The sequence below is a fragment of the Grus americana genome, chromosome Z (assembly GCF_028858705.1).
Source record: "Grus americana isolate bGruAme1 chromosome Z, bGruAme1.mat, whole genome shotgun sequence".
NCBI classification, from domain to species: Eukaryota; Metazoa; Chordata; class Aves; order Gruiformes; family Gruidae; genus Grus; species Grus americana.
The window spans coordinates 18,270,556-18,285,198 of NC_072891.1; the positions used below are offsets into that span (position 1 = coordinate 18,270,556).

Genomic DNA, 14,643 nt, shown 5'->3' on the forward strand with positions numbered 1-14,643 from the left:
ATGTGCTATGTCTCATGGTAAATTAGTTTAATAAGCTGTGAGCTATACTCATCAGATCTAAAAGCAGTGATATACTATCATAACATCATTTATATACATGCTGTGTGGTTGGTTCCTGTAATGTGTGCAACAGTATTAATTTAAGGTGAGCCAACAGACATTTTACTTGTCACTGTTTAGAGATGCATTTTTTTCTGAATCAGCAGAGGATGTCTTAACATAGCAAGACTTTTCTCTCCTGAAGTTAACAGGAAAAGTCCCATTGATCTTGATAATGGGATTAAAAAAATAAAAATAAAGATAATGAAGAGTTGACTAAGTGGTTTCATTACTGATGTTATCAGCTGATATGGATGAAACGCAAGCCCTGCTTGGCAGTCTATAAAAACTACCAGTAATTTATTATTAGAATGCATTTACTTTGAGGGAAAATCATCACATACATGGTCAGGTGCAGTTTGAATGATGTTAGTGGAAGGGCATCAACAGTCCATTTCACATTTTACATGCAGGCACCAGATGTATGGGTCATCTGGGTGCCTAACTGCAATTTGAAGTCAGTGGAATGTGGAAGTGATGAATCTGGACCCTAACTTGTCTTCAGATCTTAGCTAAAGTATTTCAATCTCATATATGAATGCAATTAGGAGGATTGTTTCCCAGGAGAAAAAAGCGAAAAGTTGCCCAATTAAGCAGTTAAAGAAATGAAAGGCAATAAGCCTATAAACAAAACTAAAAAAAGCTGTAAACGGAGGTGATCTGACTCTTATTCAAAACTAGGTTTGGTTGAGATAGATGTCAGCCTAGAGGGAATTTTGTAGCCTACTAACTTGGGTAGCAGAAGTTCCTTCTAATTTATGTTGCTGTGTGTTGAAAGGCAGAAAGAATTTGAGTGGGATCTGAGCACAGAGATCTGTTAGCATGGTGCTTACAGAAGTGAGATCTTAATAAACAAAAAAGGAAAAGATTTTCAGATGTTCTGAGAGGTACATTAGTCTTTCAAGCCTACACAGATAGCCCATATTTGGGTAGACAATACACAGTTAAAATTTAATGGAAGTTACCAAATGCCAGGTTATTAGAATGGAATGAAGGCACTGGTGTTTCCATTTGAGATTAAAGTTTTTGGGATGCTGAGATACAAACCCTAATCAGATTTAAGAACTAAAAAGAAATGCTAAAAATCTACCCCACGCTCACTAAAAGGATTGGTTATTTGTAATGTCTGGTTTATGCAAATGAGAGATTGTTTGCACACAAAAATACAAATGTTTTACCATTTCCTTATATTTAGTCTACCAACACTGAAGCTGCCTCAACTTTTTCCTTGCAGCAAAATTATGGTGCAAAATGCATTCCAGTACGAGACCGTGGCTTTCTTGTGCAGGTAGGATGTCATGTCTTACCCATTTATGAAACACTGTGGAGCATGAGCTGACTGTTAATTATTTTTAAGCAGATGTTGTTATTCTCATTTTCATTGTTCTCAGACTATTGAATTTGCCGAGCAGCGGATACCAGTATTGAATGAATACTGTGTAGTTTGTGATGAACCCCATGTGTTCCAGAATGGTCCTATGCTAAGGGTAAGTGGATTGCTTGCTGGGATAAACAATGCATTTTATAATGCCTTAAATAGCAATGGACCATACAAACCTGTTATAAAACTATTGAATTATTTCAGATGCATTTCATCCTAATATCCTTTAGATGCAAAAATGTAATGCATATTAACTAGATTTTGCTGTAAATTTGAAAAAAATGTATTGCAAGCAAGGGAGATGGAAATCAGGCTTGTATAATATCATAGAAACATAAAGGGGGTATGTACTTCACTGAACACTATTGCGCTACAGTAGTCACAACTGAATAAGATAGAGGAAGTGCATTAGAGTGCTTTCCTGCTCCTCTGGAAAAAAACTTCTTTTAAAAACTTAGGGTCACCTCAGTCCTTGAGGTCTTATCAAGCCATGACCAGGGTATTCAGATACACAGCTGTTACTGCTGCAAGGCTGTGAAGTTCTTCTGACCCTTGTTTGCTCATCGGCTGCTGGAATGAGCCATCCTCCATGATGTGATAAAAAAAGCAGGAGAAGGAGATGCTCTGTGAAGTGTCTGATCTAGCAGAGACCTAGTCCAGGGGCACTGTTGTGGTTCAGTGTGCCCAAAGTCCAGCCAGTTAGGCAGCTCTTCCTTCCTTTCATTCCTGTATAACCAGGAACCAGGAGTTTGCCATGCTGAGTGTTGTACCCTCTTGTGCTGATGGTGAATGCATACGGTGAAAAAGACTAAGATCAGTCATGAGAGACACAGTCTGCCTGGAGCTACTGGATCAGTGCAACTTTGTGAAAGAGTATATTAGGAGAATAAAATTCTTACTTTTAGGACTGATCTTGCAGTTTAGAATCCTTCTTGTTTCTCCTGTCCTGAATCCTATGGAAACCTGAATAACTTTAAAAAAATTAAAGCCATGGAAACCTGTTTAATACTAGTATGTGAATGGTCTGACACCTGCCAATTTCTCTACAGTGTGACAAGCAACTACACATAAATTGAAGCAGACATCATCTATGATAGTTCCATGGAGCTAAATTCATGAAGGTTATTGCTTACACAGTAGCAGAAGTCACCTCAGCGTCATCCCTCGTGACACTCTGGCACCACGGCCAGGCATTCTGACTACAGGCAGGTTATGCAAATAGGCTGCTAATAGAATTTGCAAAAGCATCAACGTATTCACTTAGCACCATTTTTAAGTCATGGTCAAGCCTCTGTACTTTCGAAAATTCTATCAGGTGGTTTTTTGCATCTTCAAGACCATATCTACCTTTTAAAAACAGTCTTCTATCAGCAACAAAACTCTGATTAGAAGACTGTAGAAAAGGCATCAATTCCTTGTTATTCATCTTTGAATGCACTGCTATGGATATTACCTGTGACAGGATGAGATAAGACAAAGCGAGTAATTTTTGGATAGTGAGTAAAGTTTGGATAATACAATTATTTAAATTATTGGGGTTTATCTGTTGTCTGTAGGACAAAGCAAACAGCAGCATTTATTCCTGTTCACATGATGAACTATTAAAAGCAAACAGAGTGGAAAGTCATCTGCTCTAAATAAAAAAACCATAATTCTTCTTGCCTTCCTACCTTAGATATTAAAATCCCTCAGAATTACTTTTCTCTGTCTGCAGCTTAAAGAGGGGTCATTTTAGCTGTCTGAGAGTTTTTCAGCGCTTCAAAACAGGAAAGTGCAAACATGTTTGCCACTAAACACATATTCATCAGTGCCTTTGCAAGCAGCATAACCTAGCAAGCTTTGCAAAAAAGGAAAAGGTGTCCTTATATAACCCAGGGAGAAGGAGGTAGCGAGAAGAAATCTAGCATGCTCTGTGTATGCTTCAATGACTCAATAAGCAATATAGACCCATTAATGAGTTTTCAGTTCTGTAGAAGGTGAGAAAGGATCTCAGTTTAAATTATGAGCTTGCCAAAGGGTCTTAAGGAACTTTATGCTTCACTCTACTGAGAACTGTGGCAGTGGCAGCCTACGGTAGTCAATTGTAGAGTTTATTTACATGCTTCAGCTGCACGCACGCATACACATACATACATACATACATATATATATATATATATATATAATGTGTGTAAAGAGAATAAAGAATGACCCAACTGAAAGAGCACTTTAATACTGCTGCAACAGTGGATCTCAGAAATACAGTACTTTGTTAAGCAAAATGCAGGGGTCTTTCATCTAAGGCAAGGCTACATGGAATTTAGCCTTAATGTGACTTAATGGATCCCATATGTAGTATCCTTGGCCTTCATAAAGAGCTGTAGAGTGCTCATACTTTTGATACCACAGTAACTTCACCAGGTTTCATAATGATCAGAACCTTGCTACAGTCTGCTTTTATTTTTAGATTCTCTGTCTAGATCCCATTTTCTAAAGATGTACATATCTCAAAGGCATTACTTAGATAGGCTCTATCTGTATTTGATTGTGTCACAAGAGATGCCACAGACTAAATATCCTTGGATGGCTCACCAGTCTCTTCCTTTAAAGAATAATTCCTCCACACAGATGCGCACAGGCACATAGATGCACACAGGGCTGTGTCTGGGTGTGTGTACCCTTAATGATGAGTTTCCCTTCTACCTTTTGCAGCTTTTTTCTAACAACAAAGGCGGCATATGAATTTATAAAAGCATAGCAAAGTTATTGCTTGAGAAGTTATTTAAAAATGCATTTAGGCTTGATTTTCTGGTATTTAATGGAGTTTGATGCAATTGCAAAGCGGCCAGTAAGGAATTTGATTCTGTAATTCTCCAGTATGTCAGAACTTTCCTGAACTATAGTGTAGTTTAATTAATTGTCCTGAAATGCAGTTTAAAAAATTCAGCAATTGCCATCACACAATAATTACATTATTTGAATACTGTTAACTCTCATACCTGGGTGTACTTTTTTGTGCTGGTTATTAATGATGTGCATAATTCAGCTGTCTCATCCTCAGGGCAGCTGAAGACACCAAGTGAAACTGAGAGATAAAGTTTACCCTTTCTGTACATTTTCTCTACAGGCTATGATTTTATCTTAGTTATAAAGCATCTTTAAATCAGTCTCTCTCGGCACAAGCTTTCTTCTCAGTATTGTGTTTCTTTTTCCTAGATAACTTTTTCTGGGGGCTGTTCTGGTTTTAATATCTATTTAAATTTAATTTGCTTTCTTAAAATCTTGACATCTTCTTTCCCATAAGAGCAATTTGATGACAACAAGATGTGTCTTTTTATATAGAATCATAGAATGGTTTGGGTTGGAAGGGACCTCAAAGATCATCTAGTTCCAACCCCCCTGCTGCGGGCAGGGACACCCTCCACTAGACCACGTAGTCCAAAGCCTCATCCAACCTGGCCTTGAACACTTCCAGGGAGGGGGCATCCACAGCTTCTCTGGGCAACCTGTTCCAGTGCCTCACCACTCTAACAGTAAAGAATTTCTTCCTAACATCCAATCTAAATCTACCCTCCTTCAGCTTAAACCCATCACCCCTTGTCCTGTCACTACACTCCCTGATAAACAGTCCATCTCCAGCTTTCCTGTAGGCCCCTTCAGGTACTGGAAGGCCGCAAGTAGATCTCCCCGGAGCCGCCTTGTCTCCAGGCTGAACAATCCCAACTCTCTCAGCCTGGCCTCATAGGAGAGGTGCTCCAGCCCTCTGATCAGCTTCATGGCCCTCCTCTGGACTCGCTTAATTTAGCTTAATTTAAACACTAGATCCACATGGCAGACATACCTTTGTGTGGAATATGTCTGTTGCAGAACAATTGCATAATGTTTGGCTTTATGCTTTTACAAGGGACACCTGTCTTGCTCCAGAGCCCACAGTACCAATCTAATGATACAAATGTTCCCTCCTGGTTCAGGGATCCTGTTGCACACAGGAATCTTTGGATGTTGTTAGGCTATCTAAGTCACTTATTGCGGATAGATAAAGATGCTACCTTAGTGACTTATTGAAGATGAGTAAGAACAAAATTCTTAGATTTCTCTTGGGAATTTCTTTATGGAGCAAAGTATGGATCTTTCAGAGCAACCAGTTTTCTTTTGAGCTCCAAAAGCTCCTTGAAATACAGAAGACCAGAATTACAGATACAGTTCCTGTGTGTACTCCACAAGTGCGTATGTAGATAAAAACACATTATGTAGATGGGGTAACTTCAAAACACTCACAAACCTAATGCTCTCACAAGGAACTGCAGCTGTTATTACTGTGAAGGGAAAGGACAAAGGTTCTCTGGAATGTAAGAAGGAGTCTTAGAAAAGTACTATAACACATCATGAAGCTGTAACATTCTTTTTTATAAAGGCCCATGGTCCATTGCTTCATTCCATCCCCTTTTTTAAAAAAATGGTAAAGTAGGCAATGCTTTCCTATAGGTATTCACACCTTTCCCATATAAGGATGAATGTTATTTTTCATAATAGCATGTTTCTTTAGTATTTATTTCGAGAGCACAGTGAGATTTAATGATTATTTACAGTGCACTCAAAGTTATAAAAGCTAAATTGATGTTTAGAGATACATACTTATATAGAATGCCACTAAAAACTGCAAATTCCCTGAAATCACTGCATGGCATGATTTACAGTCTTTCTTCAAAGCACAGGGAAAATTCAATGAATACATGAATCCTAAGAAGATAAAGTATTATTTAACCTCTTGCATAACATAGACCATACTATTTCATGCAGTTATTCCTAACAGTGATCTGAATCCTACATATTGCACTGTTCACAGAAAGATTAAGAAACAGCTTTAAAATCATTAGTGAGGGTTGGGATTGCAGCCTTTACATCCAAACAGCTCCCTTATCTCATGTAAAGAATCACATCTGGCATCAGTATCTTCTGAAGTAGCTCTTTGCTCAGCTTTGAAAAACAGTGGGAAGTACAAGGTCAGACACAGGTGTGTGCTGAGGAGAGATGGATCAGGCAGACCTGGTAAACCTACTGAAAACAGTAACAGTCTGCTCATTTGAATCATTACCCTCCTGTCACTGTCTTTGAATTTGTTCTCAACAGAGTTCTTTAGATGAGTGAGACATGGACTATGATTTGTTTATAATTAATGGCTACATTTGAATTGTTTCAGAACATAATTTGAAATGCTTTTTTTCTGACATTTTAAACAGTTGGTTTATCATTCACCTATGTGTTGTTAAAGTAGTTAAATATATTATCCTGCTTTCTGTCAGGCTACTATATTGAACTAAATATTAGAAGTAAACTTAGGAAATTTTAATGACTTCCACAAAGCCCATTCTGAAGTACTGAGATATTCTCCCATGGGGCATGTGTCTGTAGTGAAAAGCCCCTGAAACTGGAGCTTGTTTCATCCACTTTCACTGGCTTTTGAAAATCTCCAAGGATGGAGACTCCACAACCTGTCTGGGCAACCTGTTTCAGTGCTTGATAAAGCTTTAGAGAAAGCTAATTTTAGCTTTCTCTAAAACTTTAGATAAAGTCATGTATGAGAGAATAAAAGCACTAATTGACCTCCAAAGGTAGTTTTCAATGATATGAGTTGGTTCGTCTAACTAAAAAATGTATTTTCCAAAGCAGATACGATAATATACTAAAGAAACTTCAGCATTATTTGGTTCTATATTAGAAGGCTATTAACTTTTTTTTTAATGCCATATGAAATTCCTCCTGTTACTCCAGAGCTGATAATAATATTCTAGGGAAGGACTAAGTTGCATTTTAATAATGCAACAGTTTTGTTGCTATAATAGTAGAGAAATATCTTGGTTTAGGAATTCAGCATGTACTTTTATTACAAACATTTAACTATAATGAGATCATGAGTCATTAACAAAAGTGGTTATTATATTTAAGGATCTGATTAAAAGAAGTATAATAAAAGTATATTATAATGTGTTATCATATTCAAAGACTGGAGGAAAGCAAATGTCACTCCTCTTTTCAAGAAGGGCAAGAAGGGGAAGACCCAGATAACTACAGGGTGTTCACCTCCACCTCGATCTCTGCGAAGGTGATGGAGTAGCTAAGCCTGGAAACCATTTCCTGGCACATTAAGGATAAGAAAATCATCAGGAATACTCAGCATGGCTTCACCAATGGGAAGTCATGCTTGATGAACTTGAGAAACTTCTATGATGAAGTGATTGGTCTGCTAGATAAGGGGAAGGCAGTGGATATTGTCTACCTGGACTTCAGTAAGGCCTTTGACACTGTCTTTCCTCAGGTCCTCACAGACAAGCTGTTGATGCATGGACTGGATGAGGAGATAGTGAGATAGGCTGAAAACTCACTGGAGGGGCCCAGAGGGTGATGAACGGTGGCACAAAGTTTATTGGAGGCCAGTGGTGTACCCTACCCCAGGAGTCAATACTGGGTCCAGTCCTGTTTAGTATCTTCATTAATCACCTGGATTATGGAGCTGAGGGTACCCTCAGCAACTTTGCAGATGATACAAAACTGGGAGAAGTGGGTGATGCTCCAGAGCGATGGGGTGCCTTTCATAGGGACCTCGACAGCCTGGAGAAACGGGGTGACAGGAGTCTCTTGCAGTTCAGCAAGGAGAAGTGCAAAGTCTTGCACCTAGGGAGAAACAACCCCAGGCACCAATATATGATGGAGGCCACCAAGCTGGAAAGCAGCTTGGCAGAAAAGGGCCTGGGGGTCCTAGTGGACACCAAGTTGAACATTAGCCAGCAATGTGCTCTTGTGGTAAGGAAGGTTAATGGTATCCTGGGCTGTTTTAAACAATAGAATTGCCAGCAGGTGGAGGGAGATGATCCTCCCCTCTACCCAGCACTGGTGAGGCCACATCTGGAGTACTGTGTCAAATTTTGGGCTCCTCAGTACAAGAGGGAAATGGAGCCATGGACAGAGTCCAGCAAAGGGGCCACTAAGATGATAAAGCACTGGAGCATCTCATGTAGGAGGAAAGGCTGAGAGAGCTGGGACTGTTCAGCCTGGAGAAGAGGAGGCTCAGGCAGGATCTTATTGTCTATAAATACCTGAAGGAAGGGTGCAAAAAGGATGGAGCCAGGCTCTTTTCAGTGGTGCCCATGGACAGGGCAAAAGGCAATGGGACCAAACTGAAACACAGGACATTCCATTGAAACAACTTTTCTACCTTTTTCACCTTTTCTGAGGGTGACTGTGGAGGTTGCCCAGAGAAGTTGTGGAGTTCACATCCCCAGAGACATTCAAAAGCCATCTGGACACAGTCCTGGGCAACTAGCTCCAGGAGAGCCTGCTTGAGCAGGGGTGTTGCACCAAATGAACTCTGGTGAACCCTTCCAACCTCAATCATTCTAGAATTCTGTGATCATATTCAGCTTTTACATAGTGTAATTTAAGATGTGTGGCTAATATCTTACTGTCTATACCTTCCTGAATTCCTCATTTACAAATACTAAAGCCATTGGCAGAACAGCATCATGGAATGGCTTTTAAAGACCCGAGAGACAATTATACAGGACAAAAAAAATCTTGGAATATATTTAATATGGTGGTAAAAAACCCCTCTCTGTATCAATAACTTTTCTTTCAGTCAAGAAGTCTCTTTAGAGTGCCATCTTGTGTTGAAACCTTAGACTGAGGCCTCTTTAGAACAAAGCAGGAAATAGTAAAAAACTCAGCAAAACTAAATATTGAAGCTAGTTTCTTTGAAATTTGTACTGTGGTACAGACATCTCTGCTGTTTAAAGTTTTACCCATAAAATATGAATGGTAAAATACTGTAAAACAATATTTGAAATACCTGTTGTTTGTATTTAGCTGTAAAAATAAATAGAGTCTGGTAATTCTAATCTATCTGTTCTTATATTAGTAAACTTACATTTTTAGAATATTTTTCATCCCAAAGTTCTCAGTTGTGATTTATTCATTATGAGTGAAATCTTGGCCTCGGTGAGTTCCTGTTGGCTTGAAGAGGTCTTGGATTTCTCTGTCCTTTGAATATAAGATTCTTAGCCACCACTGAAAAACAGTAGCAGTGATGTTCCAGAACCAGTACACCACTTAGGGGTGGGAGGTTTTTGAAGTAGACTAAACATCATTGAACTATGGAAAAAAGTGTAGATGTTTAGCCAGACTGGAGTTTAGCCAAGATGCTTGTGGAATTCCAAGATTCTTGTGGAATAACGCCATGGCACTTATTATTATTACTGCACAATATAGGCAGGTTCTATCTTTTTTTATGAAAAATGCCCCTCCAGGTACAACCAGGTACTTCAACAGAATGGATTTCAATCACTTTTTTTTTTTTTACCGAGAGAGTTAAATGGCTGCAGTACAACTTCTCCTGCCACCAAGAACTTACCAAAGTGCACCTTGCCCAGCTAGCACTCCATAATGCTTGTTGAGTTGCCAACTATTTATATATCTGGGAAGTAAAAATATATATATATGGAAAAAAAAGCGTATAAGCTGTCCAAGAATGCAGAAGAAAATGAAAAGCAGGAAATAAAATCTGAATTGGCCAAAACAGAGCAAGTGACATTTCTTATACAGCCTCAGTCTACTCTCATGTTTCTACAGGTCGTGTCTGCTTACCACTGTGGTATCTCCTATATCTTTCAGTAGCATGTTTCATGTATCCAATGAATATTGTGAGATTATTCAGAGAGCTTACCTTACAGATTTATAGTGAGACAGAGTATTACATAAATTACTCCTGCTCTTTAGCACAGTGTATACCTATATAAAGCTTACAGTAGCTTGACTTCATTGAGTTTACAGTATAGAATTGACAGAATAGACTATTTCAGTTGGAAGGGGCCTACATGATATTATAAATATTTGATTTCATAAGTTTATTTTTAAATATATGTTTTAGTATAAAGCAAAAACCTATCAATAAAGGTTATTAAACTGCAAAGCTGAATTTTAATTTCAATAAATCATAGGTTTTTAAATCCACTGTAAGCTAGTGCTGGATGCTTCACTCAGAAGTATAAACCATGGCAGAATAGGCAGATGTGCATTAAACTTACCTTTCAAAATGATATTGATCATTAATAATTAAAAATTGCTTAAACTCTTCAGCTTGATGAACCTTATGTTACAGTTAAGGGTAATTCTGCATGATTTCAGTAATGATTTAAGTAAATACAGAAATCATACAGTTTGTACTCAAATCATCACCTTGTAATTCTGTTTTCTAGGATACACATTACCTAAAACTTTTTATTTTATCAATTTTGAATTGAATTGACCCTTCTGTTATACTTTAGTAAACATAAAAGTCTTAAACTCATAAACGTGCTTTGCTCTAGTCCTCTTACGGAGAATAAGAATTTTCATACAGTGTTTAAGCAGTACTGGTAGAAAGTATATAAGTGCCTTATGAGTGCCTGCCTTCCAGGTACTGCTTTTACCTCATGTGTGAGATCTGCAGATACAACTGAGGGTTTTGCAGCATTTGTTAATTTACCTGAAAGCATGGCTTACAGGTACAAGCTATGAGAGAGCCACAAGAGACCCCTTCCTACAACTCTGAACTCTGTTTCAGAATTAATCATGTTATTCTTATTGCCTGAATATAACTGATTCTTAGGTAATACAGACTCAGGTGGTAGAGAATTAGCAACCAATCTTATTTTGCCTTTTCTTACAAATATAGCTAAGGCATACCTAAAAATACACAAACTGAAATAAACTTAAAAAAATGTAAAGCTCACTTGCAAAAGAGACTTCTACCTACCAGACTCCTTTCATCTCTCCCTCCTTCTCTCACCTGCTCTTTCACATTTTTTTACTCTTTTTCTTTCCCTCTTTCCCTCTTTCCCTTTCTTTCCCTCTTCCTCTCTATCCCTTTTCCTTCCCTTTTCCTTCCTTCCTTCCTTCCTTCCTTCCTTCCTTCCTTCCTTCCTTCCTTCCTTCCTTCCTTCCTTCCTTTCTTCCTTCCTCTCTTCCTTCCTTCCTTCCTCTCTTCCTTCCTTCCTTCCTTCCCTCCTCTCCTCTCTTCTTTCTCTCTTCTTTCTCTCTGTCTGTATCTGTCTATCCACATTTTCAATACTACTGCTGCTGTGTTATATCCTCACCCTTCTGGTGAATGTAAAGAGGAGACAGACAGACGTTCCTCCTGTGGAAAAACTAACAACTACCATGGTTGAAAGCAGGAAATAGAACAGAGGTTTGAAGTTACACTTCATCTCCATGCCTGTTGCTTTCATTAGGAGAAGTGAGATGGTCGCTAATGGTTTCACCTTTACCATTTGTTATATTTGCTGTAAGTCAGGCTATGATCCTTCCCTGAGCTTCTCCTTTTTGATCACGAGTTTTTAGTTGTGTCAGTCATGTTGCAGCCTCATTAGTATCTGTGTGACATCCCTCAGGATACAGGAAAGGGTAGCACATTGCTCATCTGAGCACAGATGCAGCACACATTAGAATGTAGCAAGATAGATCAATATCAGCTATGAAAGTTGCAGGTTTTTTGAATTGAAAGAATGTCTGGAAAATATTTTAAGTAGTGTATGGGTACAGGAACCAGAATGTCACATAATACTTAGGTGGTTTGCCTGTCTGCCATTCACAGTCGCTGCTGTAAGAAGTGACACTTGCATTGTAACAGACAGAAACTCTGATCAAGCCCTTTTTCATCACAGCAGTAGTTGGGTGGGTGCTACTGAGCATGCAAATAATGGGTGTGGCTAAAGGAAAAGTCTGAAAACCTCAAAAGCTTAAAAAATGCTTTCTGTTTTTGTCAGTGCCTTCTGCTTCCAAGCATTTGAAGTGTCAGGTTAACTGCCCAGCTCTTATTTTCTTCTGGCTTTTCCCCACTGGAATAATTATCCTTCTAAATAGTCTTTCAGCACCAATGATCTTCACTTAGCTAATAGTTTTGTGGAAGTCAATGGCTTTATGTTAATTTTCTCCTTTTGAGTGAAAACTAAAATATATGTGAGACCACTAGCAGCTGCTGTTGTTGAAGAGGAGTTACAGCTGCCCTCTTCAGGTAGTGGAGAACAAAGTTGTCCAGCTAGTCAGTTCTGCGTGCCTTCAGCGTGATGGTTGTAATCCGTGAAGTTCTGCATGCACTTAAGATGAGGTTCACGTTCAGAACTATATACTTAAGTATATAAGCCCTATTTTGTCATGTATATTCCCTTTGAAAACAATGGAAACTGGTAATCTAGTAGAAGTTAGATACTCTGTACCTTTGTGGATATGGATCCACATCAGTAAGAACATTTCTATACTTTTATGTACGGACACAAAAGTTCTTAGAAAGTTCAGCCTGCTGACTAGTATGTGTACTTGAACCAAAATAAGAGTATCCAAAAGTGACATTGGAACAACGTAGCTTTTACAAGTGTGTTAGTGTTGTTGTTCTTGTTTGTTTACTGAGGCTAGGGACATTTCTCATATTTATGATACGAGGTCAGAACAAGACTGTTCTTGTCCCAAGGGCTCACATCCTATTACAAGAGAAGAGACAAGCGGATACCATAAAGGGAAACACACTGGCAGTATGCAAAACATTAGCAGCAGTGTAGGAGCAGCCTTGAATACCACTTTTCCCATAAAGCCTGTGATTTTCTTTAATCTCTGTCTTCTTGAATTGATTTATTAACTTAGTTTTAGTATGTTTTCATTGGTTCTCTCATGCACAATTGCGGACAAACCCAAAATATGGAAATGTGACACTCAATAGATGTCACCATTATGTGACAAAAAAAAGCCCTCCAAATGTTTGCTTCTTAAGTGTAAGCCAATCTTTTCATTTTGTAGGGAAAGAAAGGAGTTTAAACGGTTGAACCTAACTAATGACTGGAGTAGAGGACAGTGAAATGGCCATACCAACATCTCTTGGAACACTCTACTAACATTTGTGGGAAATTTAAGTTAAAAGCATCTAATTTGGTTAAATTGGGACAAATTTCAGAAACAGGATCCAGAAGCACTCTTAAAATGGCTGGAGTTTGGGTTAGAAGGCATCAGGGTGGATACATGAAGGCAGGCTATTGAAGTGTCTGTATAGCTACAGGGGTTCGGTTATTTTCCCCGTTAGACTGCAGAACCAATATACTCAGTGGGCATAAAGGTTCATCAAATACATACAATCAAAAGAATTGTATAGACCCTAGCAGTAATTTCTGTTCCTCTTCAGAGCTCAAATATTGCTGTGTTGCTTCTCCTCATATCTACAATTCTCCAGCCTTAAGAGCTTAGCTCCAGTGTCCACCTGAGAGAAGAAAGGCCTTTCAAATGTCAAATATAAGTACAGTGACCATTTTCCTAACTTCCCTCTTCTGGATGCACAGATATTTTTGGGATCTTAACACAGGGGGAAAAAGGAAAAAAAAAAAAAGAGCAAAGATGACAAATCCTGTATTCCCTTTGCCGTCCTTAAGTCTCAGGATAACTTACTTTGTTGAGGTTGTAAACAAAATGTCAAAAAGCTATTTTCTTGACACTTTTCTTCATGGCAAGCATGGCTAAACTTAGATTGCTCTGCTGTTCCAGAGCAATCCTTGCTCTGGAATCAAAGGGCGTCTGTGCATACTGTTGATTATGATAGTCAAGGTGGTAGTGCCACCATGCTTCCCCAACTAAGCAGAAGATTTAACCACCTTCCAAATGTGGAAAACCTAAGAATAAGGAAAATAATAAATACTTTTTGTCTAGTGTGCCATGGCACAGTGAATTGGATCATGTTAGGCTTCATCTGCTGCCTAATGCAATGTAACATAGCAGATAAAATAAATCAAATGGGTGACACTCTATTAGACTTGAAAGATGATAGCTCTTGTGAAGCAGCTGATGTGAGAATATGTCAATGCAGCAGATTTCAGATGTTTATTGAAGTCTTGAATCTTTGAAACCCAGCAAATGCATATTTTAAGGGCTATGAAACAAGTGACTACAAATACAGCAGTATGCTTATTACTGACAAAGCTGTTGCCTGAAACAGAATTCAGCTAAATCTTATGTTTTCTTTGTGTGCTCAATTCTTTTTTTCATTTCTGCAAGTGCTTCCTAGAGACATTGGCTTGAACTTCAAAGCGTACCACTATGAATGCTGTAGTGATTATTGTGGTAGCTAGACTCATAATTTTTAGTTACAAAAGTTCAGTAGTGTCTACCAAGATAAT

At 38.5% G+C, this 14,643-nt stretch overlaps 1 protein-coding gene across 3 annotated transcripts in view; it reads left to right on the plus strand.

Moving 5' to 3' along the window:
* PARP8 (poly(ADP-ribose) polymerase family member 8) overlaps positions 1–14,643 on the plus strand; it is a 125,700-nt gene that overhangs the window by 81,229 nt on the left and 29,828 nt on the right. For all 3 annotated transcript variants that reach the window (XM_054810526.1, XM_054810527.1, XM_054810528.1), the window contains 2 exons: positions 1,334–1,387; positions 1,491–1,586. In XM_054810526.1, coding sequence (XP_054666501.1) covers positions 1,334–1,387; positions 1,491–1,586 — 150 coding nt within the window. The remainder of the gene's footprint in view (positions 1–1,333; positions 1,388–1,490; positions 1,587–14,643) is intronic.